This window comes from Amblyraja radiata, chromosome 8 (assembly GCF_010909765.2).
Source record: "Amblyraja radiata isolate CabotCenter1 chromosome 8, sAmbRad1.1.pri, whole genome shotgun sequence".
Classification (NCBI taxonomy): Eukaryota; Metazoa; Chordata; class Chondrichthyes; order Rajiformes; family Rajidae; genus Amblyraja; species Amblyraja radiata.
This window is the reverse complement of record NC_045963.1, coordinates 31,676,981-31,704,232: the sequence shown is the minus strand read 5'-3', so window position 1 is coordinate 31,704,232 and position 27,252 is coordinate 31,676,981. Positions and strand designations below refer to the sequence as shown.

At 44.4% G+C, this 27,252-nt stretch overlaps 1 protein-coding gene across 3 annotated transcripts in view; it reads left to right on the top strand.

Annotated features, from left to right (window-relative positions):
* Positions 1–27,252, top strand: part of ttc7a (tetratricopeptide repeat domain 7A) — a 213,365-nt gene that overhangs the window by 98,697 nt on the left and 87,416 nt on the right. For all 3 annotated transcript variants that reach the window (XM_033025502.1, XM_033025503.1, XM_033025504.1), the window contains 2 exons: positions 6,563–6,635; positions 10,556–10,716. In XM_033025502.1, coding sequence (XP_032881393.1) covers positions 6,563–6,635; positions 10,556–10,716 — 234 coding nt within the window. The remainder of the gene's footprint in view (positions 1–6,562; positions 6,636–10,555; positions 10,717–27,252) is intronic.

Genomic DNA, 27,252 nt, shown 5'->3' with positions numbered 1-27,252 from the left:
CAATAGATCAATACAAGTGTTTGTTATAGTTCACCACATGTATTCTGCAGACGATATAGTCTGATGATAGAGAAAAATGCTGGAGAAACTCAGCGGGTGAGGCAGCATCTACAGTGGCTTGCAAAAGTATTCATACCCCTTGAACTTTTCCACATTTTGTCACGTTACAACCACAAACGTAAATGTATTTTATTGGGATTTTATGTGATAGACCAACACAAAGTGGCGCATAATTGTGAAGTGGAAGGAAAATGATACATGGTTTTCAAATTTTTTTACAAATAAAAAACTGAAAAGTGTGGCGTGTGAAAGTATTCAGCCCCCTTTACTCTGATACCCCTAAATAAAATCCAGTGCAACCAATTGCCTTCAGAAGTCACCTAATTAGTAAATAGAGTCCACTGGCCAAATTTTGTGCCTTCCACCACAGTGATGAATGCTGTGGTGGATGTTTGTGTTACATTTTTATTGTGTTTGTGTGTTCTTTATTATTGTATCGCTGCAGACAACCCAAATTTCCACCAGCCTGGCTGTGTGGCAATAAATTATATCTAATCTAATCTAATCTACTCTCACGCAAAAGCGTAGTACGTTCATGGGCGGATTCATGGGCGATTTTATGACTCATTTTAGCAACCTGCCCCCGCCATCTTGTTCCGCCATCTTGCTCCGCCCTCTTGCTTCCGGCCAAAGATTGGATCCGCAGTGGGGAGAAGGAGTGCGCGGTCCGGGGCAGCGAGGAGAGGGAGTGCGGGGCCCGGGGCAGCGGGAGAAGGAGTGCGCGGTCCGGGGCAGCGGGAGAAGGAGTGCGCGGTCCGGGGCAGCGGGGAGAGGGAGTGCGGGCCCGGGGCAGCGGGAGAAGGAGTGCGCCGTCCGGGGCAGCGGGAGGAGTGCGCGGCCCGGGGCAGCGAGGAGAGGGAGTGCGCGGCCCGGGGCAGCAAGGAGAGGGAGTGCACGGCCCGGGAGAGGGAGTGCGGGGCCCGGGGCAGCGAGGAGTGGGAGTGCGCAGCCCGGGAGAGGGAGTGCGGGGCCCGGGGCAGCGAGAAGAGGGAGTGTGGGGCCCGGGGCAGCGAGGAGAGGGAGTGCGCGGTCCGGGGCAGCGAGGAGAGGGAGTGCGCGGCCCGGAAGAGGGAGTGCGGGGCCCGGGGCAGCGAGGAGAGGGAGTGCGGGGCCCGGGGCAGCGAGGAGAGGGAGTGCGGGGAGAGGGGCATAGGAGGGAGGGAGACATTGTAGTGAGGGGGCAGGCGAGGGAGTGCCGGGGGGGGGGGGGATACGGCCTAGTGTGTGTGAAGTTGCGGGGAGGTTTACAATGTTTCTTATTTAATGTCCCTTGTCTAGTCTGAAATAAAGTTCATTGGATCAGAAGAAATATAATTGTGTGTGTTATATGATTATATACATTTATCTAATTTACATGTATGTGTGTTTATAAACATTTTATTCTTTAACAAGAATTAACAGAATTATGAACTAACAGAATTATGAATCTAACCCTATATCACGCACAAAAAGTTCCCCCGCCATGTCAATCACCCTGCGAGTCGGGTCGGTGAGCCATTTAAAAAGAAATGATTTAAAAAACATTAAAAAAGACAATTACCAGAATCAAATTTTATTCTTGACAAGAAGTATGAACTGACAGATTTATGAATCTAACCCACACAAACTGCTGCCCCGCAACATTGATTACACTGCGTCGGGTCAGGTAGGCTCAGGTTACTAAAATGGGCGTGGAAAAATGCCCAGGATCCCCTCCATAGCGTACTACACGTCAGTCCATTGTATTTCGCAGGAGTAGCCTATCTTGCTCTGCTATAAGATCTTTGCACTTGTGTGTAATCTAATCTCAGTATAAATACAGCTGTTCTGTGAAGGCCTCAGAGGTTTGTTAGAGAACATTAGTGAACAAACAGCATCATGAAGCCCAAGGAACACACCAGACAGGTCAGGGATAAAGTTGTGGAGAAGTTTAAAGCAGGGTTAGGTTATAAAAAAATATCCCAAGCTTTGAACATCTCACGGAGCACTATTCAATCCATCATCCGAAAATGGAAAGAGTATGGCGCAACTGCAAACCTACCAAGACATGGCCGTCCACCTAAACTGACAGGCCGGGCAAGGAGAGCATTGATCAGAGAAGCAGCCAAGAGGCCCATGGTATCTCTGGAGGAGCTGCAGAGATCCACAGCTCAGGTGGGAGAATCTGTCCACAGGACAACTATTAGTCGTGCACTCCACAAATCGGGCCTTTATGGAAGAGTGGCAAGAAGAAAGCCATTGTTGAAAAAAAGCCATGAAGTCCCGTTTGCAGTTTGCCACAAGCCATGTGGGGGACACAGCAAACATGTGGAGGAAGGTGCTAAATGCAAAACGCTATGTGTGGCGGAAAACTAACACTGCACATCACCCTGAACACACCATCCCCACTGTGAAACATGGTGGTGGCAGCATCATGCTGTGGGGATGCTTTTCTTCAGCAGGGACAGGGAATCTGGTCAGAGTTGATGGGAAGATGGATGGAGACAAATACAGGGCAATCTTGGAAGAAAACCTGTTAGAGTCTGCAAAAGACTTGAGACTGGGGCGGAGGTTCACCTTCCAGCAGGACAACGACCCTAAACATACAGCCAGAGCTACAATGGAATGGTTTAGATCAAAGCATATTCATGTGTTAGAATGGCCCAGTCAAAGTCCAGACCTAAATCCAATTGAGAATCTCTGGCAAGACTTGAAAATTGCTGTTCACAGACGCTCTCCATCCAATCTGACTGAGCTTGAGCTATTTTGCAAAGAAGAATGGGCAAAAATTTCAGTCTCTAGATGTGCAAAGCTGGTAGAGACATACCCGAAAAGACTTGCAGCTGTAATTGCAGCGAAAGGTGGTTCTACAAAGTATTGTCTCGGGGGGGCTGAATACTTTTGCACGCCACACTTTTCAGTTTTTTATGTGTAAAAAAATTTGAAAACCATGTATCATTTTCCTTCCACTTCACAATTATGCACCACTTTGTGTTGGTCTATCACATAAAATCCCAATAAAATACATTTACGTTTGTGGTTGTAACGTGACAAAATGTGGAAAAGTTCAAGGGGTATGAAAACTTTTGCAAGCCACTGTATGGAGCGAAGGAAATAGGCAATGTTTCGGGCCAAAACCCTTCTTCAGACTGATGTGTGGGAGGTGGGGGGGTTGAAGAAGAAAGGAAGAGGTGGAGACAGTTGGCTGAGGGAGAGCTGAGAAGGGGAGGAGAAAGTAAGAACTACCTGAAATTAGAGAAGTCAATGTTCATACCGCTGGGGTGCAAACTGCCCAAGCGAAATATGAGGTGCTGCTCCTCCAATTTACGGTGGTCCTCACTCTGGCCATGGAGGAGGCCGAGGACAGAAAGATCGGATTCGGAATGAGATGGGGAGTTGAAGTGCTGAGCCACCGGGAGATCAGGTTGGTTATTGCGAACCGAGCGGAGGTGTTCGGCGAAGCGATCGGCAAGCCTACGCGTGGTCTCACGGATGTAGAGCAGCTGACACCTAGAGCAGCGGATACAATAGATGAGGTTGGAGGAGGTGCAGGTGAATCTTTGCCGCACCTGGAAAGACTGCTTGCGTCCTTGAATGGAGTCAAGGGGGGAGGTAAAGTGACAAGTGTAGCATTTCTTGCGGTTGCAAAGGAAAGTGCCCGGAGAGGGGGTGGTTCGGGTGGGAAGGGACAAATTGACCAGGGAGTTACGGAGGGAGCGGTCTCTGCGGAAAGCAGACAGGGGAGGAGATGGGAAGATGTGACAACTGGTGGGGTCACGTTGGAGGTGGCGAAAATGATGGAGGATTATTTGTTGTACGTGACGGCTGGTAGGGTGGAAGGTGAGGACAAGGGGGACCCTGCCCTTGTTACGAGTGGGGGGATGGGCATGAGAGTAGAGTCACGGGGTCTGATGATCTTCTTTTAAACTTCAGTATATACAGTGCCCTCTGTAATGTTTGGGACAAAGACCCATCATTTATTTATTAGCCTCTGTACTCCACAATTTGAGATTTGTAATAGAAAAAAAATCACATGTGATTAAAATGCACATTGTCAGATTTTAATATTGTCAGATGTCACTAGCAACATTCCACATTGTTTGTTGCTTTGTTCCCCTCAATTCATCAATCTGTAGCTGAAATCAGCAGACTTCAATTTTGGCTGCAATTCTATACATGATCACAAGATGGTCATTAAAGTTCTTAAACGCAGAATTTTAATTTTCAGCAGTATCATTTATTTGTATTTTTTAAATGCTGGCCTGTTGAATTTTAAACACATAGGGAAACTTGTTATCATGATTAAGAGCCTTGGGCCTCTGTGGTCTCCTCATAGGGATATCTCACTCTCTCTATATGGAGTACATGGATACAAGCAAAAGTCAAGGTTTAGGATCCTTCCCACATCAATAGGAATAAAACTGATATTTATCCAGTTAAAGTTTTATCACCTGTAAATTAAATTTCTAATGAGCATCACACAGATTTGCTGTAGAAGGGTCCTGATCTGAATTGTCATCTATTGAATCCTTTATTTGTCATTCAGACGTTTCGGTCTGAACGAAATGTCGTTGCCTGCAGCCATACATGTAATAATAAACAACACACAATAAACACAAATTAACATCCACCACAGTGAGTTCACCAAGCACCTCCTCACTGTGATGGAGGCAAAAGTCTTAGGGTTGCTGTCTCTTCCCTCCTCTTCTCCCTCTGCGCTGAGGCGATACCCCACCGGGCGATGGTAAGTCAGTCCCGCGGTTCAAGCTCCGCGGCCCGGGGTGGTCGAAGCTGCCGCTCTCCAGTCCAGCGGACGCAGTTGTTGCCACGGGAGCTCCGGAAAACAGGCATCAATCTGTGACCCGCGAGCTCCCGACGATGTCGTCCACTGGCCCGCGGCCAAGCCCCGGATTCAGGTCGCTGCCGCCAGAACGCCGCCTCAGCCGCCGGAGCACCGTCTCCGCCCCGCACTGGGCCACCCACACGGGAGCGCCTTCCAGCCCCGCAACCGGGCCGCCCACACGGGAGCGTCTCAGCCCCGCACCGGCCCGCCCACACAGGAGCGCCTTCCAGCCCCGCACCAGGCCGCCCACACGGGAGCGTCTCAGCCCCGCACCGGGCCGCCCCCACGGGAGCGCCTTCCAGCCGGGAGCCGGGCCGCCCACACGGGAGCGCCTTCCAGCCGGGAGCCGGGCCGCCCACACGGGAGCACCTTCCAGCCCCGCACCGGGCCGCTCTCACGGGAGCGTCTCAGCGCCGCACTGGGCCGCCCACACGGGAGCGCCTTACAGCCGGGAGCCGGGCCGCCCTCACAGGAGTGTCTCAGCCCCGCGCCGTCCACCCTCACTGGAGCGCCGAGTCGAGCCACTGCCCGAACGCCGCTGCAGCTCGTAGACGGCCAGCCTCTCGTTGGTAAGTCCTGGCTGGCTCTACCTCCGGATCCTCGAGGTCGGTCGCAGGTTGGAGGCCGCCAGCTCCGCCATTAGGCCTCAGCTCAGAGGGGGGAAGAGAAGGGGGATACGACAAGAAAGTCGCATTCCCCCGAAGGGAGAGACAGAAAGCCCTGTTTCACCCCCCCCCCCCCCACACACATAACACAACCTAATAACCAAAAGTTTAACTGAACAAGACAAAAAAAACAACACAAAAAAGTAAAAACAGACAGACTGCAGGCGAGCCGCAGCCGTTTCACAGCGCCGCCACTTCCGGATCTATCCACGTTTTCCAGGCATGCTGCCTGACCCGCTGAATTACTCCAGCACTGTGTGTCTTTTTTTTCTAAACGAGCAACTGCAGTTCCTTGTTTCTACACAGATTTGTTATCTGGCGAGACCTATCCGATCCTTTAATGTATTATCTTTTTGATATGTCTAAGGTGATTAAGAAGACTCAGTGACTATTTACCTATGAGACCAGTGAGGGAGTTCTTTCCTTATTGAATGAAGGTCTTCATCAGTCTAGTTTTAAAGGGATAAGCACACTTAAAAACGAGAAGAGTACTGCTTTGTATAAAATTAGCGTAGATAAAATCTGGCTTCTGAAATTTTTTTATAACTAGTAAACATTTTTAAATATCTTGGAATATTCTGGATGAACTTCATTTTCAGTTCATTATCATGTCCAGGGAGCATGGAAGGATTTTTTGTTATATATGCTATTATTGGTTCATTGACATTTACGTGTATGTGGTTTTGAAAATTGAAATGAGTCACAGACAGTCCAAGCATTGACTAACTGTAATATTCAGTTTTGATATCAGTGCAGGGATTGGTAATTTTAATTTAGCATTCTGTGCAAAGTATTGGCAGATGGTAATTTTTTAAACAAAAATGAAAAATGTTGCTACGCTCACTGAAAGGTGTAATTAAATCATTGCCATGTAACCAAATTTTCCATCATCCATGTTTTATTACCTCATCAAACTGGAAGAATTTAAAATTTTGTTTGGAATTATTGTTTTCCTCGTGTTTGTGTTTTTGCATTTCTATTGTGTAGTTTTATTTACCATCATAATTTTTCACGGTTCTATGTACCATCTTTCCAGAGCCCAGAGTTTGGATCCTGATGATCATCGGGTCGTCCTATACCTTTCCTTGCAGATGGCATTCAAAAGGCAGGTTGGTACTCTGGTTATTACTTGTGTATCCTACTTGTGCAATTTTCCTCTGCTAAAATAATGGTGTAGTACTATGTTTTATGTACAAACAATAGATTAAGTACAGAAACTTGGATCCTGGCATGTCTATGTGTTTACAGAACTCTATACTGAATTATGTTGCTGTCCTGCGTGCAATGACGCGTAGATGATGACCTGACCTTATAACAATGGCTGCAATATTTTATCATTTATATGCACAGAAGACATGGTTAGCCTCAAATGCTGGGACAGACCTCTGTCAGAGGGTGAAGCCCACTCCAGTGTATGTTAAGATGCTCATCCTTGCCAGAGTCCCTTTCAGGGAACAAAATCAGTGATTCGGATATTTTGGATGTCCCACTTTTTAGAGAAGGGTCCCAACCTAAACGTCATTCATCCAAGTTCACCAGGGGTGCTGCCTGACCCGCTCATTACTCCAGCACATTGTGTCTTTTTATGTAAACCAGCATCTTCAATTCCTTGTTTCCCCAATTTCTTTGTCTGAGTTTAGAAAAGGGGAATAACCAGTTCAAAGGCATGAAAACAGAAAATGCTGAGAATCTGCAGCAGGTCAGGCAGCATCTGTGAAAAAAGAAAGTTAATGTTTTGGGTGCAGAACTCTATTTCAAAATAACTTTGTTGTACCTGCTCCCATTTCTTACTGAAGTTGGCTCCACCACGTGAGGTGGAGCTTTCCCCTGAGAACTATCATTTGAAGAGCTCCCACCATGGTGTATTTTAAAGTTTGTGCGCATTGCGTGACTTTTTAGATAATTTGCCGTTTTTGTGCAATTAAACACGGAAGGCCCAAAATTCCGGAAACTTAGTAGAAGTGATGCATTATAGGTCGTTCCTGGATCATACTGATCCCTTGCAGTTGTGCAGAAAACTGATGCAGATTCCTGTCCAGCAGCATTTTAGTGCTTGTTTCAAACATGCAATAATTTCAACCCCTGTAGTTTAATCTGCATTTTGTTTACAGGATGAGTAATATTGACAGTTTTTGTATTCTGGTGGAATTTATCTTCAAGATCAGTAAAAAAGGAGGATTTACACTGGTAAATTTCAGCTGTCCATACACCAGATGTAATACGTAAACAAAGCCAAAATTGGGTGGCACAGCTGATAGAGATGCTGTCTCGCAGCACCATAGACTCAGGTTCAATACTGACCTTGGGTGCTGTCTGTGTGGAATTTGCACAATCCCCCTCTGACCGTGTGTGTTTCTTCTGGGTACTCCAGTTTCCTCCCACATCACAAAGATGTGCAGGTTTGTAGGTTAATTGGTCTCTGTAAATTGCCATTGTGTGTAGAGAGTGGATGCAAAAGTGGGATAATATAGAAGTAGTGTGAATGGGTGATCAATGAACAGCATGAACTCAGTGGGCTGAAGGGTCTGTTTCCATGCTGTATCTCTATCTCTCTAAAGCTGTGGTGTCATGTCAGTAAAGGTTACGTTTCATTGAACTGGCACACGTGATTCTCAGTGACAGTAAATCTAAGCAATGGAATTAATTAGTTTAGTTTAGAGAAACAGCGTGGAAACGGGCCCTTCGGCCCATGGAGTTCACACCAGTTCAATGTTATCCCACTTTCTCATCCACTCCCTACACACTCAGGGCAATTTGCAGAGGATCAATTAACTTACAAACCCGCATGTCTTTGGGGTGTGGGAGGAAATCGGAGCACCTGGAGGAAATCTACGCAGTCACAGGAGAACGTGCAAACTCCACACAGACAGCACCTGAGGTCAGGATCGAACCTGGTTTTCTGGCACTGTGAGATAGCAGCTCTACCAGTTACGCTACTATGTATTTTTGATTAGGGAGAACATTGTGGCATTAGTCTGAGATTACTGAGAAATCATCCAATGAGGCTTTATAGGTGAATCCTAGAAATGATCACCTTGTTGGGATTGTTTTACAAGTCCCCAAATAGTCGATAGGAACTAGAGGATCAAGCATGCTGGGAGATTGTGGAGAGCTGCAAGAATAATAGGGATGTCTCAGGACTCGATTTACAGGGAAAGGTTTGGCAAGCCATGGCATTCCTTGGAATGCAGGAGGTTGTGGGGCGATATTATAGAGGTGTATAAAATGATGGGTGGCTAAAGATGGACACAGTCTCTTTCATAGTAGGGTTCTGGGCTGTTTCCATTCTCTGATTCTATGACTAATGAAAGCAGAATTTTTCCCTCTTACTGGATACCGTTGTTGCCAGCACCTGCCAAACACCTAGCGAATGTTGTTTGCCACATAAGCCCAGCCTGGATATTTTAATTACAGTATTATTTTGCTGCATGAAAGTACTTTAAAACGTGTCCACATGATTAAAAACTGTGCAGTGAACAAATTCAGGTGTTCAGTTTCCTGATTAATATTGTACTAAAATTCTGAAGTTGGTTCCGAAGGACCTGTTTCCACGCTGTATGACTATCTCTATATTCATCTTATTTCCACTGCAATAATTAGAAACTTGATGACATTTGTAAACAACACATTTTTATATTTGATCACATTTATATCATGAGAGGAATTGATAGTCATTTACCCAGATTAGGGGAATCGAGAACCAGAGGACATAGGTTTAAGGTGAGGGGGGGAAAGATTTACGAGGAACCTGAGAGGCAACATTTTCACACAAAGGATGGTAGGTGTATGGAAGGAGCTGCCACAGAAGGTAGTTTAGGCGGGTACTACCACAATGATTAAGAAACATTTAGACAGGTACATGGATAGGAAAGATTTAGAGAGATATGGGCCAAATGCAGGCAGGTGGGACTAGTGCAGATAGAGAATGGTGGTCAGCATGGGCAAGTTGGGCCAAAGTTCCTGTTTCCATGCTATATGACTATAATTTTATTTGAAGTAGTAAGTACAATCAGGTTTTCTGAGGTTTGGATATCATTCTGTCTGACACAACGCTGATTTTAACAAATAGAGTACACCAGAAATTCTGAAGCAGTTTCTTAGGAACATTAAAGGAAGATGTTCACTGGAGTCAGATTAGTCAGGCCAAGTATTGTCAAATGGGAAATTCTATTCCCAGAAAGAGTATATTAATGTTTTTGATAATCTAACTGCCCCTCATCACCTGCTGCTGAATGTTGTACTTGGCATTGGGTGCAGTGGGATTTGCAGCTATGATCTGGCAAGATGCCAGATATCTAGAGACAGGCCTGATGGATACATAATTTGGAACAGATTTTTTTCTGATTGAGTACCAGATTTAGTAGCTATCTCAAGATTCTTTCGAACCAAAATTAATTAAGATGTATTCTCTGGGGAATTAGTTATAAAATATTTTTCTCACAGCTTGTGACTGTATTTTATGAAAATGGTACTGAATTTCATGTTCTCCAATACAATTTATTCTATATTCCCATTCTTTCAGTTAATTGCTTTATTGTTTATAATGCCATTTTTGCTTTCTCATCATTTTGTTGTGAACTTTGCTCTTATTTATGTTTCTTCTTTAAAATTGTGTTACTATTAGTGACTTTGGAAAATGTGACAATGAATCACAGTAATGCCATAAGTCTAACATAATGACAATAGAATTAGATAACAAAATTAGTTTCTGTATTCTTAGGTGGGTTTTGATAAAAAGACAAAATGCTGGAGGAACTCAGTGGGTCAGGCAGCATCTCAGGAGGACAGGGATTGGTGATGTTTTGGGTCAGGAACCATCTGAAGAAGGGTTCCAACCTGAAACGTCACCTGTCCATGTCTGCCAGAGATGCTGTCTGACCCCCTGAATCCCTTATTTATTCAAGATTCCAGCATCTGCAGTTCCTTGTGTTTGCAGATTTTGATAATCCAGCAGTTGGTAGACCTAGGCTTTTTAAGTTCTGCTGCAGTTAGATTAAATATTTTTCTTATGTTTGTGTTTTGTTTGTAGATCTCTGAAGCTATTGAAATGCTACAAGCAGCCCTTAAACTACAGAATGATGACATGCATTCTCTCCATTTATTGGCACTTCTGTTTTCTGCTCAAAAACATTATCAACAGTCTTTGGAGATTATTGACATGGCAATCAACGAATACCCTGAAAGCTTCAGGTATTGCAAGATATTCATATTTATTGACACCTTTGTTATTATTTGCGATTGATATCTACCCTCACCTACTTACAAATCAGGACCAAAATAGATTTCATTCAGAAATTATTTTTTTATATGACATGTATGTATAGTACAAGGCCTGGCATATGATAAGTATTGGGAAAAACTGTGGGGCTGCTACCATGTAATTGTTAGAGATCAATTGCCATAATGCTTTGTCCATGTGGCAGAGACAAACTAGATCCCCTTGGCTTCCTTTACAGCAGTTCAGCAAATCAGTTTCTAATATTAGAAATCTATTATTTGTAGGTCAGTGTCTTCATTCTATGGAGCATTGGAAACTAGCATTTTAATAGACAATAAAATAAAACAGTTTTTTTTTTCTTTAAATAAAGCATCCAAACTAAATAAATCACAATGCCTTCAACCTTTTTCAAGATGATGAGTCTTGGGGTAAGAGGAATTAACATTTTACAAAATTTCAGAATGTTATTTGCAAAGCAAATGAAATTGCAAAATTTGACCTTGCCAATTTTATACAGATCAGAAAGGCAAAGAGCTGTTAACCCATGATAATGAGAACACCGTAATCTTGTGTTTACAAGGTACATTTATCACACACCTGCAGTGAGAAAGCAAAACAATATACATTTTCCAGGATTCCTTTTTGGAAAACGATGTTTTAATTCCCTTCCAAACATTTTAATCCTTAAAGGAGTGAACTAAGTTTCCTCTTATCAATGTGTTATCCACACTTTTTGTTCATTGGTGCTCAATAACCAATTGCCTGCTCATTCTTTAAAAGTTAATCAATGTGGCGTGGTGGTGGTATCTCAGGAGTGGTGATATCTCAAAATCTTGCCTGAGATTTTTTGAGGAAGGAACAAAGATATTTGATGAGAATAGAGCAGTGGATAAGATACGAGACAGTGCTTTTCCCACGGTAGAGGATTCTAAAATTAGACGGCATAAGCTTAGGGTGAGAGGGAAGAGATTTTATGAGGGACCTCAGGGTCAACTTCTTGACACAGTCTGTTGCCAGAGGAAGCTATAGAAGCTGATAGAATTTTGATTTTCAAAAGGCATTTAGACAAATATATGAATAGTTTATTATTGTCATGTGTGCTGAGTTACAGTGAAAAGCTTTTTTGTTGCGAGCTATCCAGTCAACGAAAAGGTTATACATGCTTACAACCAAGCCATACGGATACAAGATAAATGATATATCATTCAGTGAAGGTAAAGATAAAGAAGGGTTTAGAGTGCCATGGGCCAAATGTTGGCAAATGGGACTGTCCCAGAACGCCAACTTAGTCGGCGTGGACATGTTGGGCTGAAGGGCTAGTTTCCATGCTATACAGCTCTATGACTTTATAACATGGCAGATTGGATTCATAATTGTCTTGGCTATAGAAAACAGAATGTAATGGTTGAGGGGTGTTTCTCTGACTGGATATCTGTGGCCAGTGGTGTTCTGCAGAGATCCATGCTGTTATTTGTGATATATGTTAATAATTTGGACGAAGGTGTAGGTGGTCTGATGAGTAGGTTTATGGACGACACAAAAATGGATGGAATTGTGAACAGTGGGGAAAGTTGTTAAAGGTTATAGATTGGAAATCTAGGTGGAGAAATGGCTGGAGTTTAATCTGACAAGTGCGAAGTGGTGAATTTAGGGAGGTCAAATGCAAGAGAATGGTATACAGTAGGATCCTTGGGAGTACTGATGTACAGAGTGATCTTGAGGGAAAGTCCCTTGGTACTAAAAAATGGGGAAACAAATAAATAATGTGGTAAAGAAGATGTAAGGTATACTTACCTTTATTGATTGGTGCATTAAGTATAAAAGTTGGGAATTTGTAGATTGGTTATTGCATGTGAACCAATCAGAGTAATGTACTACCACTAACTCCACCCTATTGAACACCTCATATTAACACTCACTTCCTATATTACGTAGTCGCACTAGTGGTAGAGTAGAACTAACATGTACTGTACTGTGCCATTATGACAGATGATTAAAGCTGACTTAAACACCATACAGTGTCCGTACACTTGTTTACATGGTGTCAGAAAGCTGGAAACTACCCACTGCATCCGTTTATCGGGTTTTATTTGCATTTTATTGATTTGATCTTTTGCTATGATGGCTTACTCGTGCCGAAAGCCAGCCCAACTAATCTTTGATACAGACATAGGCGAGCGATGGAGGCTCTTCGAGATCGACTACGAGCACTACATCAATATCGCCCATCGCAATGACCCAGATGAGGTCAAGGCACCTCTCTTGCTCAACCTGCTGGACCAGAGGCCATGATTCGCGCGCAAACCTTCGACTTTGCGCCACCTGTATTAGACGTGAATGGCCAGGTGCTGGTCCAAGCTGAGACGGCGTGCAACCTAAATGTGCTGCTACAAAAATTCCAAGAGTTATGTGACATACCATCTAACCGCATCCTTGAAGAGCTAAGTTTTTTGCACGACAACAGCTTTCAGATGAGCCTGTGGAACGTTTCATTTGTGATTTAAAGTATATGGCCCCGAGATGTCGCTTTGGTGAGATAACCAATGAGTTAATTCGCGATAAGATCGTTTGCGGCATGTATGATCGTAAATTAAAAACAGAGCTTCTACAAAATGCAGACCTGACACTTGAACAGGCTGTACACGCCTGCTGCATGTCGGAGGTCGTGGCCCCGCTGTGATCAGCTTGACACTCAGCCTGTTACTCAGAAACTTAATGTCAATCTGACCAGTTTCAGTAATCGCACCGCGTCGGTCGCCACTAAAAGTTCCGTGAATGTGCCACGACAGAGGTGCACGAATTGCAACTATTTCCATAATAAAGGTGGACAATTCTATCCAGCAAACGGAAAGCCTTGCAATTACTGCAAGAAACTTAACCACTTCGCTGCCTGCTGCCGTTCCGGTGGGAACCGTAATGCGAAGTCAGAGGCTAATCTCCACCTGCTGCAGCAAGACCCAACATTCTTCGACTCCCTTGAACAGTTTGAAGCCGCCCACGACACAGAGACAATTAGCTCACAAGACGAGTCTACTGTTTACACTCTCCTACGCACATCTGGTAAGCTTCTGGACCCTTCTGTTACTGTGCACATTAATAACAAGTCTCTACGTGCTAAATTGGACACGGGAGCTCGCGTGAATGTGGTGTCCCTGAAAGTCTACAACAAGATAAGGAATAATGAGACCTTGGCTAAGGATTCCTCCACCTTGCATGCCTATGGGGGGGGGGGGGGGGGGGGGGGGGGGAGGTTCTGAACCCTCTCGGAAAAGCTGATTTCGAGTGTGTAGTGGACAATATCGCTAAAAACCTGATTTTTTAAATGTGGTGAAATCAAACTCTGAGACTTTGTTAGGAATCCATGCATGCCAAGACCTGGGACTGGTTTCCTTCGGACGCGCTGTATACAAGCTGCGCCTATCTGACGAACCGACACAAGTCTATCAGGATTTGTTTGATGACAAACTGGGCAAACTGCCAATAACTTACAAGATCATTATTGACCACGATGTTCTCCTAGCAATTCATGCTCCTCACCGCTTACCCCATGCTATGCGTGACAGAATTCATGCCGAACTTAGACACATGGGGGTCCATGGGGGTACTGGCTGAAATAAGTAAACCCACAGACTGGGTCTCTACCATGGTTGTTACAAAAAAGAAAGACAAAGACGAGCTCCGTGTGTGCATCAACCCAAGAGACCTGAACACAGCTATTAAACGACCGCATTCCCCAATGAGGACCATCGAAGACGTTGCAGCCCAAATCGGCCGCGCAACAGTGTTCTCAGTACTAGACGCCAAATGCTCGTTTTTGCAGATTCCTCTGGATGACGCATCCTCAAAACTTACCACATTTGTCACAACATTCTGCAGATTCAGGTTTCTCAGGATGCCATTTGGAATTAACTCAGCCAGTTAAGTTTTCCAAAGAGCTATGGAACAGCTGTTCACAGGCTACCCATGTGCCATTATCGTTGACGACATTCTCATGTATGGTCGCGACCTAGCGGAGCACGACTCAAACTTGAAAATAATTCTAGACCAGGCACGTGAGATCAACCTAAAGTTCAACCCAAAGAAGTGCAAGTTCCGTGTCTCAGAGGTTACCTATGTCGGACCCCAAAAAGACTGCAGCCATCAACGAACTACCTGCTCACACTGAAGTGAACAGCCTTCAGCGTTTTCTGGGTCGTTTATTTATTTGCCTCTGTACTCCACAATTTGAGATTTGTAATAGAAAAAAATCACGTGGTTAAAGTGTACATTGTCAGATTTTAATAAAGGGCAGTTTTACACATTTTAGTTTCACCATGTAGAAATTACAACAGTGTTTATACATAGTCCCCTCATTTCAGGGCACCATAATGTTTGGGACACAGCAATGTTATGTAAATGAAAGTAGTCATGTTTAGTATTTTGTTGCATATCCGTTGCATGCAATGACTGCTTGAAGTCTGCGATTCATGGACATCGCCAGTTGGTGGGTGTCTTCTCTGGTAATGCTCTGCCAGGCCTGTATTGCAGCCATCTTTAGCTTATGCTTGTTTTGGGGGGGGCTTGTCCCCTTCAGTCTTCTCCTCAGCATATAAAAGGCATGCCCAATTGGGTTCACATCCGGTGATTGATTTGGCCACTCAAGAATTGACCATTTTTTAGCTTTGAAAAACTCCTTTGTTGCTTTAGAAGTATGTTTGGGATCATTGTCTTGCTGTAGAATGAACCGCTGGCCAATGAATTTTTAGGCATTTGTTTGACCTTGAGCAGATAAGATGTGTCTATACACTTCAGAATTCATTATTCTACAACCATTGGCAGTTGTAACATCAACGAAGATAACTGAGCCAGTACCTTCAGCCAGGGGCGGAAAACCCGGGGGGGCCAGAGGGGACACGTCCCCCCCATGTTTTGAGAGGTGGGGGACATCCCCCCAAGTTTTTGTGATCCCGATTTTAAAATCTCCGCTTTCCGCGAGGCAGTGGGGGTGGGACTGATGATCAAGGGCCCGATGATTGGAGGAGGGAGGAGAGGGTGGGACTGAGGATAGAGCGGCGATTGGAGGAGGGAGACGTGGCACAGACCTGCGCCTCACCCGCAGGCAGGATCGATCCCGGCCGGGTCTCCGGCGCTGGCCCGAGTGCCAGAGAGATCGGGTCAGCAGCGAGCTGTATCCCCAGGCCCACAGCCAGCGCAGAGAAGCAGCACTAAACCCAGCTCAACTCTGCCTGTCCCGCCAAGTGAACATACAACCCTGGATGGGCTTGCGGAAAATATGGCCAGCGTGGAGAAGCAGCGCTGGTATCCCATCACTCCAGACAGGGCTGTAGTTAACCCGGTGAGACAGGCAGAGTTGAGCTGCTTTTAGCGCTCGATTGAGCCTCCGAAGCCTCACGCATGTGAGTTTGCGCATGCGCGCGTGCCCACCAAAAAATTGTGTCCCCCGTCCCCTCCATGTTTTGATAGCGAGTTCCGCTCTTGCCTTCAGCAGCCATACATGCCCAGGCCATAACACCACAACCACCGTGATTCACAGATGAGGTGGTATGCTTTGGATCTGGGCAGTTTCTCCTCTCGTCCATACCTTGCTCTTGCCATCACTCTTGATATAGGTTAATCTTCGTCTCATCTGTCCACAATACCTTTTTCTAGAAATGTGGTTGCTCTTTTAAGTGTTTCTTGGCAAACTGTAACCTGGCCATCCTATTTTTGCGGCTAACCAGTGGTTTGCATCTTACAGTGTGGCCTCTGATTTTCTGTTCATGAAGTCTTCTGCAGACAGTGGTCATTGACAAATCCACACCTGACTCCTAAAGAGTGTTTCTGATCTGTCAGACAGATGTTTGGGGATTTTTCTTTATTATAGAGAGAATTCTTCTGTCATCAGCTGTGGAAGTCTTCCTTGGCCTTTGCGATAGTAAGCTCACCAATGCTCTCTTTCATAATGAAGTTCCAAACAGTTGATTTTGGTAAGCCTAAGGTTTGGCTGATGTGTCTAACAATTTTATTCTTGTTTCTCAGTGTCATAATGGCTTATTTGACTTTCATTGGCACAACTTTGGTCCTCATGTTGATAAACAGCAATAAAACTTTCCAAAGGTGATAGAAAAACTGGAGGAAATTCCAAGTGCTGAGAGCTCTATTATACCTGCATTAAACACACCTGAGCAATTACAAACACCTGTGAAGACATGTGTCCCAAACAATATGGTGCCCTGAAATGGGGGGATTATGTATAAACACAGCTGTAATTTCTACATGGTGTAACCAAAATGTATAAAAATGACTCTTCAATAAAATCTGACAATGTGCACTTTAACCATGTGATTTTTTTTCTGTTACAAATCTCAAATTGTGGAGTACAGAGGCAAATAAAAATAAATAAATAAACATTATGGAGAGCACTGTAGATAGGATTGGTGGTCATAGCCTTTTCCCAGGGATGATTGGCTCATCCAGAGAAAATGTGCCTTTGAAGTGTGTCCGGTATTATTTTTCTATGACACGTGTCTGCAGAAGAAAAGGCAGTTTCTATTGTACTCGGATAACATTTACTGCAATGCCTCTCACCCCCACCATCTAAACTGGTGTTTATGTCGATAGGAGTAAAAAGTAAAGAACCTATGAATGAGTGAATATTGCCTTTTGTCACTCAATTGAATCTACAGTTTTATTATGTCAAGTGAAAATAAATTCAGCAAATGTTCGAAATATTCAGCAGGGCATCTGTGGAAAGAGAAACAGAATTAACATTTCAGGTCTGAAGAAAGGTCTTTGATCTGAAACATTAACTGTTTATCTTTTCAAGATGATTTCCAGCAGTTTTTTATCTTACGTTATAAATCATTTACTTAGCACTCAGAGATGAGCCTGGTAATTGTAAAAGAACATTTTGTTAGCAGTATTTATTATAAAATCATGAATACATTCCCTAAAAATGATTCATTTAATGTGTTTTTATTTAATTTATATCCTGTTGTCTGTCAGTCAATATCTACAATAATGATTTAAGGTTTTCTGGGGTAAAAGCACTCATTTTGTGGTGAAGGTTTTTTTTTTATGGTTTAATGATGGAGGACTTTTATTTTCACCAGAGAACAGCAAAGTGAATTGTTAAGCTGTCAAAATCGGCAATAATTGAAAAGCTAGGTTCTAACAGAGCAGCAATGAGATCAGATTCAATTACTGTCATATAAGTTTTAACTTTATGATGGGTAGAAGTGACCCTTAATAAATTTAGTAATGTTTTCTCTGTATTGCATGATAGCAGTGATTTGTTAAACTCTCATCTTCAAGTCCCATGTTAAATCATTCAAAGTCGCCTGACAGCTGATCAATTGCTGCCCACTCCTCTCGCTGCCCGTAGATAATATGTGTCTGTTAGCAGTAGCCACTCCAACCTAAATTTCATACTCGGGTGGCTACTTTTCAAAACAATGAAATGGCAATGCCTGCACTTGCAGGGGTGGAAAAGAGGTGAGTGTGCACAACTGAACTGGGAAATGTTAGCAGCATCTCAGCACGTAAGCAAAAGCGGCCACTGGATAATATTTATGTTTTGATGTATGAAATAATTAGAGGTGAACTGTGGGCTGCAGAGGCAGATTGCAGACTGCCGAGACAGACTGTCAGCATGACAAGATAGAAAAGCAATCCCTTCACAAGGCAGACTAACCTGCATCCATTAACCTGCTAGATCTGGCTACAGTCAGCCCTATTCCCAAACGTAAAGCTCCATTCTACTGCCAAAAGGAAACAAAGTGTTGGTGGATTTGTTTTGAGAGAAACACCATTTTAAAAATATATTTACCTCACTTCACCTTGAAACTGGAAGCTTTGGTGACCTTTTTTCCGTGGGAAACGCAGGAGATCAATCTCAAGTGACACCTTTTTCATATAACATCATATTTAGGTGGGGCCCTTGTATTGCTGTTGAATAAACAGCTCCGCTTCATTTTGGAATGCAGAACACAGTACCGTTCAGAATTACTTCTTTGTTTTTAAATGAGCCATATTTACTCTGAAATTTCAGAAGTGCACCAGATGTGTAAATGGGTTAATATTTAAGGTTTGTGTCTATATATAACTTTACAATTTAAAGCCTCGTTCCAAAATCAACACATTTACATACAGGTATATATATATAAACACACACACACACACACATAAATTACAGATATATCTGTGTATCATATATGAATTATATAATATATAGCATGTGTATATATGTAATTAATCTGTATATATAAAATTACAGATTCTAACACAATTCCATATTTATACATGAAATTACACATATATATATATATTTACAAATATTACATATATGTATATATATATTTACAAATATACCTATAACCTAAAAAAACTTTTTTTTTTTTTTTAACTCGATAGGAGGAGAGAGGCTTTAAATTGTTAAGTGGGTTTGACGGGGGGTGAGAAGATTGTCTTGTGGTTCCACCATTTTAGACTTGTTCCCCCTCAATGTCTGCGAGCCGTATCTTGCAGCGCCCGGTTCAGCGTGCGTTTGGAGCTGCAGTATGACGAATGAAAAGTGCTGCAGCTTTAACACTGAGCTCAGCAGAGGCAAGGCAGGGCAGGGCAGAGGAGAGCAGAGTCTGGGCTGGAGCAGCGCGCTGCAGCTGCCTGACCTACACTCGCCAATGCAGAGCGATTGCGTCAGCGGGTTATTTGCAGCACCTGCCGGGTGGTTCCCTCTTTCTGTATTAGGGCCGGGCCGAGCGTGAGTACACATTGCTGCTTATCTGCCTTCCACTTTGGGTGACGAACGCCTGCGAGGGCTTGTCAAATATTAACTTCAGTGATTGTTGCCTTTAGCTCCGACTGAGAAAATAGTAATTTTAAAACTCATTAGCAAGGAAGGATGTTGAGCTGCTGGGAGGACGTGGATAGGTGATGTTTCTGGTGGGGATCGTTCTTCAGACTGATTGTATGAGAAGGGGGGGGGGGGGGGGTTAAGGAGAAAGGTTGAATTAGCTAGGCTTGTTTCTGCTGGAGTTTAAAAGAGATTGCAAAACACATAAGATTGTGAAGGGTCTTGAAATTCACACGATTGTAAGTGTCAAGCTGCACTAGTGTTGCTACAGTGAACCATAGCTGATTACCGGTCGACCTGCCGGGAGGCTGTGTCCCCTGTGATTGAATGTTCTGGTGACCGCAGTGCAGAGCTCCCTCCTCCAGTCTCACCGGGGGGAGTTGGTACTGAGCGGTGCCCCGCCTGGCATCGTTTCACTCCGAATCTCAGCGTCCCCAAACATACATCTCGTCCTTACGAATCAGCTCATTCCCCGAGGTCTCCAGGAAGAGTGAACGAAGAGCATGAACTTCCACCGTGGATGATCAACCTTGCCGTGCGGAGAGGGGCTGTTGCTCGCTTCTTCCCGTCTCGGGATCCTGTGTAACACATGGCAGACAGAAATTCTGTGTCAACAATTAGAGCAATGCGAAGCAAACTGACAATGAAACATTAGGTTAATTACAAAAACAAATATTGTCGACTCACAAACACTATTTACCCGTTACACAGTTTCCATATGTAGTAGATTTTGGGTAGATACCACGCCCCAAATCTTTTGATATTAAAATTGCGTCATTCACATTGTTAACGATTGAAATATTTTAAATTAAGCGATAATCTAACGTGCAGTGAACCACCGAGTGCAGACTGATGTACACCCGATGTGATGTGCTTTATGGGTGTGCTTCTAAAATTATCGATAAAAAAACCCCACCTGACCTGAACTAGTAATAACCTACAATACGTGCGCATTTTGCGACTCTGTGAAGAAATCTGCTTCAACAAAGAAGGAGCACGATCTCAGAATCTGCATGGCCAGCCAGGCTTTGTCCTGCCCCGTCACTCTTATATATTTCTCTCTCCGCACCCCTGCAATGTTTGTAGAAGCCTCCCAACCCCAAAACGTCACCTATTCATATTCTCCGAGGATGCTGCTTCTCCCGCTGAGTTACTCCTGCATTTCGTCTCTTTTTTTGTAAACCAGCACCTACAGTTCCTAGTTTCTACATCTTAGAAATCCAGTTTATACATACAATAATATGTAAATATGAATTAGATCTCGGAGTAGGCTATTTGGGGTCCAGGATCTGATCTGTCATATAATAAGATCATGGCTCATGAGTTGTTTCTCAACTCTACATTCCCTGCATGGTAACCATTTCCACTCAGTTGTGTATCAAGAATTTATCTCTTCTCTGCCATAAAAATGCGGCGGGGGGTTGGGAGGGAGGAGGGGGGGGGGGGGGGGGGCTGGGGTGCAAAAGCGTTTTTTGGCTTTTTTAAAAACTTTAATTGTGAATAACTGGTGAAATATATTAAGGATGCAATCTTAAGTGAACCTGATTAAGACATGGAGGGAAAAAGGGTGTCAGAATATGTAAAAATTTAAGCACTAGCACGTAGCGTTTTGAGGAAGATACGGAAAAAAAAACATACAACACACATACAACACACAAGATGAGACTTTTATAGGTATAGAGATGTGACAAGAGGTGCCCTTTAGGATCAATGTTGGCATCTATGTGGGCTGTCACAGGAGAGGGGCGAGGCCTTAATTGAGTACATCTCATCTATTTTTACTGTGAAGAAGGTCATGGAAGCTAAGGAACTAAGGAAAATTATATCTTGGAGCATATCACTATTAAGGCTTGTTAAGGTGGATACATTCCTCAACCTGATCAAGAGTTCCCTTGGACATTGTGGAGGGCTAGGCAAGTGATTGTAGGGGCCCTGGCAGAGACATTTGCATCATCTCTAGCCAGGCGTGAGAAATGGGAGTGTGGCTAACATTGTGCCTTTATTTAAGAAGGGCAGCAGGTTACTCCTGTATTTTGTGTCTATCTTCAATCTTCTTGGCCCCGCTCTGGGAGAAGGAGTGGGGGCGGATCCGAATCCGCAACGGCCATGAGCCCCAGGCTGAGTTTGACGATCGCTTGCCTGCTTCTGCTGCTGTTGGAGGTGAGATGTTGCGCCGCGCCAGTGTCTTGGGCCTGTCCCACTTTGGCCGTCAGTTACGCGACAGGCCGGTGGTGCGCGAAGATTTTGTGCAGGACGAAGTCCACACTACTCCACACCATTCCATGCGCCCGTCCCCACGCTACCCACACGCTAGCAGGTCGCGTAAATGGCGTGCGAAAGACAGCCAAGTGGACAGGCCCTTTAATGCCCACAGGGATGTGGACCACACACAGGCAAATGGGACTAGCTTAGATAGACATTTTGCTGAGCACAGACGATTTGGGCAGAAGGAGCTCCTTCTGTGCCGTATGACTCTTGAAGTATATCGGTACTTGATGGTCGGGTGTAAATTTGATGGGCTGAAGACCCTGTTTCCATGCTGTGTCTCTCCGACTCTATCCAAACTAGTTACATAAATCGGAAAAACATGGATACTTGTGACCCACTGCGTGTCACCAACTGACCACAAAAATACCATTTGTGCCCGCTCCCTGTTTCGTGTTAGCCAGCCCATTTTCTAAGAATGAATCAGTTCGGGACCAAAGATAGGATGGGTAGATTAGATATATTCTTGTAAGATGAAAGAATATGAATCAATTAATGCCTTCCTTTGAGGTGGACGTAGCGTTGTTCTGTTTTGATGTGAAGTGGAGAAATAAAGTAAAGGTAAAGTGAGAGTTAGAAGCAATATGAAGATGGCAGGAAGAGTACATTAGAGAGAGAGAATGCATACTCCAATTTACCATGAATGTACTGATATACAAGTGTATGGAATTCATGATTGACACTGTTGTTAGCAACCATTGGCAGTGTTGTAATTGTAATGTGTAGGAAGTAACCACAGATGCTGGTTTACACCGAAGATAGACACAAAATTCTGGAGTAACTTAGCGAGTCAAGCAGCATCTCTGGAGAAAAGGAATAGGCGACATTTCGGGTTGAGACCTTTCTTCAGGGTCTGAAGGAGTTCTGCTGAGTTTCTCCAGCATTTTGTCTCTATCTTCTGTTATTGTAATACTTGATATTCTTCTGCTTCTCCACAAGGTGACACTAATTGCTCTTACAGAGAATGTTATACGAATGCCTTTTTAATCTAGATATTGCACCATAATCCTTTATCATCTTATTACAACAAATAGCCGGAAGACAAAACAATCTGAATGTTTTGTCCTCGAAATATATTGATGGAGGACACATGGATAACTCCAGCACCTTTCTGCAATGGAAACCCTGGTGCCAAATCTTGACTGCCTGGCTGGATTTAAGTAGTCTGTGGAGATGTAATTTCCTTGTTTCCATTGTGTGAAAACTGCCAGCCACAGTTGAAGTAGAAACATGGGATTATAGATACTGGAATCCAGAGAAACAAACAATAAGTTGGAGGAGCTCAATGGGTCGAACAACGTCTGTTAGGCGGGGGAAGGAGGAATTGTTAACATTTCAGGTCGAAAACTTAGCATCAGCACTTAATTGTCTAGGTGTAGGTGTTCGACCTGAAATGTTGACAATTCCCCCCACCCACCCCACAGATGATGCTCAGTTACTCCAGCTAACTCCCCTTCCACCTACGTTCCTTCTTCCAGCTTCACAATTCGCGACCCTTTAATCCTTTTGTTTCATACCTTCCGTCTTTTCAACTCTGGCCTTTGTTCACCATCTGCCTATCAAAACCCTCCTCACCTGTATCAACCTATCACATAGACAGGAACTGCAGATGTTGGTTTATACCAAAGATAGGCACAAGATACTGGAGTAAGTCAGCAGGTCAGGCAGTATCTCTGGAGAAAAGGAATAGGTGACATTTTGGGTCGGAACCTTTCTACATTCTGAAGAAGGGTTCTGACCAGAAATGTTACCTATTGCTTGACCCACTGAGCTACTCCAGCATTTTGTATCTATCTTTAATCTATTGCATGCCAGGCTTTGTCCTGCCCCTCCTCTCTTCCAGCTTTCTTTCCCCCCACCCCAACCCTTCCCCCACAATAAGTCTGAAGTTGGGTCCCAACCCAAAACGTCAAAAGTCAGAGTCAAATTTATTCGTCACATGCACCGAAGGTGCAGTGAAATGAATTTGCCAGCAGCGATGCACTTAAAAAAAGAACACACGATACACAATACAATTTAACACAAACATCCACCACAGCATTCTCCACTGTGGTGGAAGGCAATAACGTTCAGTCAGTCCTCCTCCTTTATTCATTTGCGGTCGGGGCCATGAACTCTCCGCAGTCGTCGCTACGGACAGCCAAATGTACAGGCCCTCTCATCGTGATGATCCAAACTCCGACGTCGGGACGACTGAACACGGCCGAATCAGCACTTTCCTACCGGAGACCGCGGCTTCAGGATGTTATAGGCCGCAAGCTGGCGGTCGGAGCTCTTCTCCGGCGATCCCCGGCAAGGGATCCCACACCCGCGGCTAGAAGCTTCGCGGACCACAGCCCCACGATGCCAAAGTCACCAGGCAAGCGATCGGAGCACTCGTCTATCAATATTCTCCAGAGATGCTGCCTGACCCGCTGTGTTGTTTCAGCACTTTGTGTCTTTTTTTTGTATACAAACACCTGTTGTTCCTTTTATCTGCATCCTCCACCTTATTGTTAGTTTGCCAGTAGTTGTTAGTTGACGGTCCTTCATGGCTGTGGCAGAAAACCCACTGAAGTCACTTTTATAGAGAGAGAAAGAGCAGAAAAATCGTGTATTGTGTGGTCAAATTGTATGAACATTAAATGCCTTTTGAAAAAATCCCGAGGAACGACATTTCCTTGCAGCTTACCTGCCATAGGTTTCATGGAATGTGTAGGGTTGTCTGCTTACGATTTGCTTTCTGCGTTCTCAGGATCATATTTTTCTTATTTAAAGCTTAATCATGTCTTGGCCAGTGGAAGCAGAGAAAATGTTTGAACTTGAACTGTAGCGAGGTTGCTGTCAAGATTAGGACATCTCGGAAGGAAAAACTATTATAAGAATCTTGCAGTACCCACCCCGCCCATTAACACTGAACATTGCTGCTGGAGCTGATGTCCACAGCATCGCATAGATGGCAATTTTGAGAAATCCTATCTATTCTGAGTCTATTCCAGTGTGCATGATCATAATGTTGAACAAAACAATGGATGGTATCCTGGGTGATAAGACAGGACATTGGCCTCATAAAGATAGCAGAGTTGTCACTTCTACCAGCGCTACCATGGATCGTTGCACCTGTCACAATTATAGATTGGTGAGGGCAAAGTCAAGTAGGCTTGATTTGCTTGCTACCTGATGCAGTTCCAGTCTGACCACCGTCTCCTTCAGGACTCAATACTGGACATCTAGCTTAGTTGGTGACAATATAGCCAAGCTATTTTTGGATGTTGAAATCCTCCATTCTTAGTAAGCTCTGTGCTCTTTTACTTGCAATACAACTTCAATGTGTTAATCATCAAGAAGACTGTCTAGATTGTGATCAAAGAGGATTCATTCATAGGGGATGAAGAATGCGTGGTGGTATTCATGCGTGATTTCATGGCCCACGTTTGACCTAATGCTGGAATAAACTATTGACTACTCTTAGAGCTACTCTGTCCTGCCTGTATACTAATATATGAATAGCACTGGCAAGTATGTCCCGCTCGTGGAACAATACCAATACAATACCATTTATTTGTCATTTGAACCTCACATGAGGTTCAAACAAAATTTGGTTTCTGCAGTCATACAAGAAAAGAACCAAGACACACACCAACACAATCAACACAAACATCCATCACAGTGAATCTCCTCCTCACTGTGATGGAAGGCAAAGGCTTGTCTCTCCCCTGCTCTCCCCTGCTCTCCATTCCTCTCCCGGTCAAAGTCAAAGCCCCCGGCAGGCGCTAGCAAGTCCGCGGCCATTTAAAGCCGCGTCGGGCGATGTAAGGCCCTGCTCCGGGTCTTGATGTTGGAGCCCCCGGCGGGCGCTAGCAAGTCCCGCGGCTGTTTAAGCCGCGCAGGGCGATGTAAGGCCCCGCTCCAGGTCACTTTCAACCCCGCAATTCGGGCGGGAGAAGTTACCGTTGCTGGTGCTCCGTGAAGTAGTCTCCCACCGGGAACCCGCGAGCTCCCGGTGTCACCATCCACCGGAGTCGGGTCGGAGTCGAGTCGGGTCGCAGCAACGCGCCATCACAGCTCTCCACGCTCTGAAGCCGGCCAGCGATGATAGGCCCGCAGCTTCGCCGGCTCCGTGACTTGAGCTGCCGTTCAGGCTGGAGACCGCTCCACGGCGCTAGGCCCCAATGGCAACGGAGACCCGACAGGGAAAGGTCGGGTCCCCGTACAGGGAAGAGATTTAAAAGTTTCCCCCCCCCGCCCCCCACACATACACATTTAAAAACCCACTACAAACTATACCCTCAACGGGACAACATTTTTTTAAAAAAGACAGACGGACTGCAGAGGCCGCTGCGACGTCAGTCGCGCCGCCCACCCAGGAATACCCACCCAATACAATCTGAAGAAGGGTCCCAACCCGAAACGTCACCTATTAATGATCTCTACAGATGCTGCCTGACCTGCCGAGTTATTCCAGCATTTTGTGTCTTTTTGTGTAAACTAGCATCTGCAGTTCCTGAACTTTCATTAATACATACCCAGTTACTGTGATGGAGGAGATGTGTAGGAAGAAACTTTGTCTGCTGGTCATATGGAAGATAGACACAAAATGCTGGAGTAACTCAGCAGGTCAGGCAGCATCTCAGGAGAAAAGGAATAGGTGACATTTCAGGGCAGAACTCTTCTTCAGACTGAAAGATAGAGAAGGCCAGAACAAAACAGGGCCGGCAATAGGTCTGGCCTTCTCTATCTTTAAGTCTGAAGAAGGGTTCCGACCTGAAACGTCACCTGTTCCTTTCCTCCCGTGATGCTGTCTGACCTACTGAGTTACTCCATCATTTTGTGACTAAACCGTGATGGAAGAGTCTGGCATGTTGTCTGCTGTGTGATTCTGCGAGTAAGACTGAATTCGCTATCTCTTAACTAGGCTGTAGTCAGCTGTCCTAGTTGAGATACTCATCCTCAGATGGTTGTGAAAAGGACTTTGCCTGATTTGCAGATGGTAAAGCAATATCAGATTGAGGAAAGGGATCAGGCTGCTGAAAGTAGCCAGGAGTCTCTCTGAAGGACCAGAACTGTGTAATTGCTGCTTATTCACACATACCACTGTTGTCTGTTGAGAAAATACAAGTTTTCACTAGGGAAGTATTGATGCCATCTTTATGTTAAACCAGAACTTCCTAAAATGTCATAATTATTATCAGGATAAAATGTATTATCAGGATATTATCAGGATGAAAAAGCTTGAAAAGCACCCTCTGGCTCAGGCCACAAGAACACACTTCTTGTATTCCCCAGGTTGGTAGCTTTGTTTAAGTCTAAAGATTACTTATTTTTACAAACTTATTTTTCAGTATTGCTGTTAGTCCCGGACAAGCATTCAGGGAAGGAAATGGATACCCCAAACCTGGATCCGGCATTGTTCATACTTCCCAGATTTACA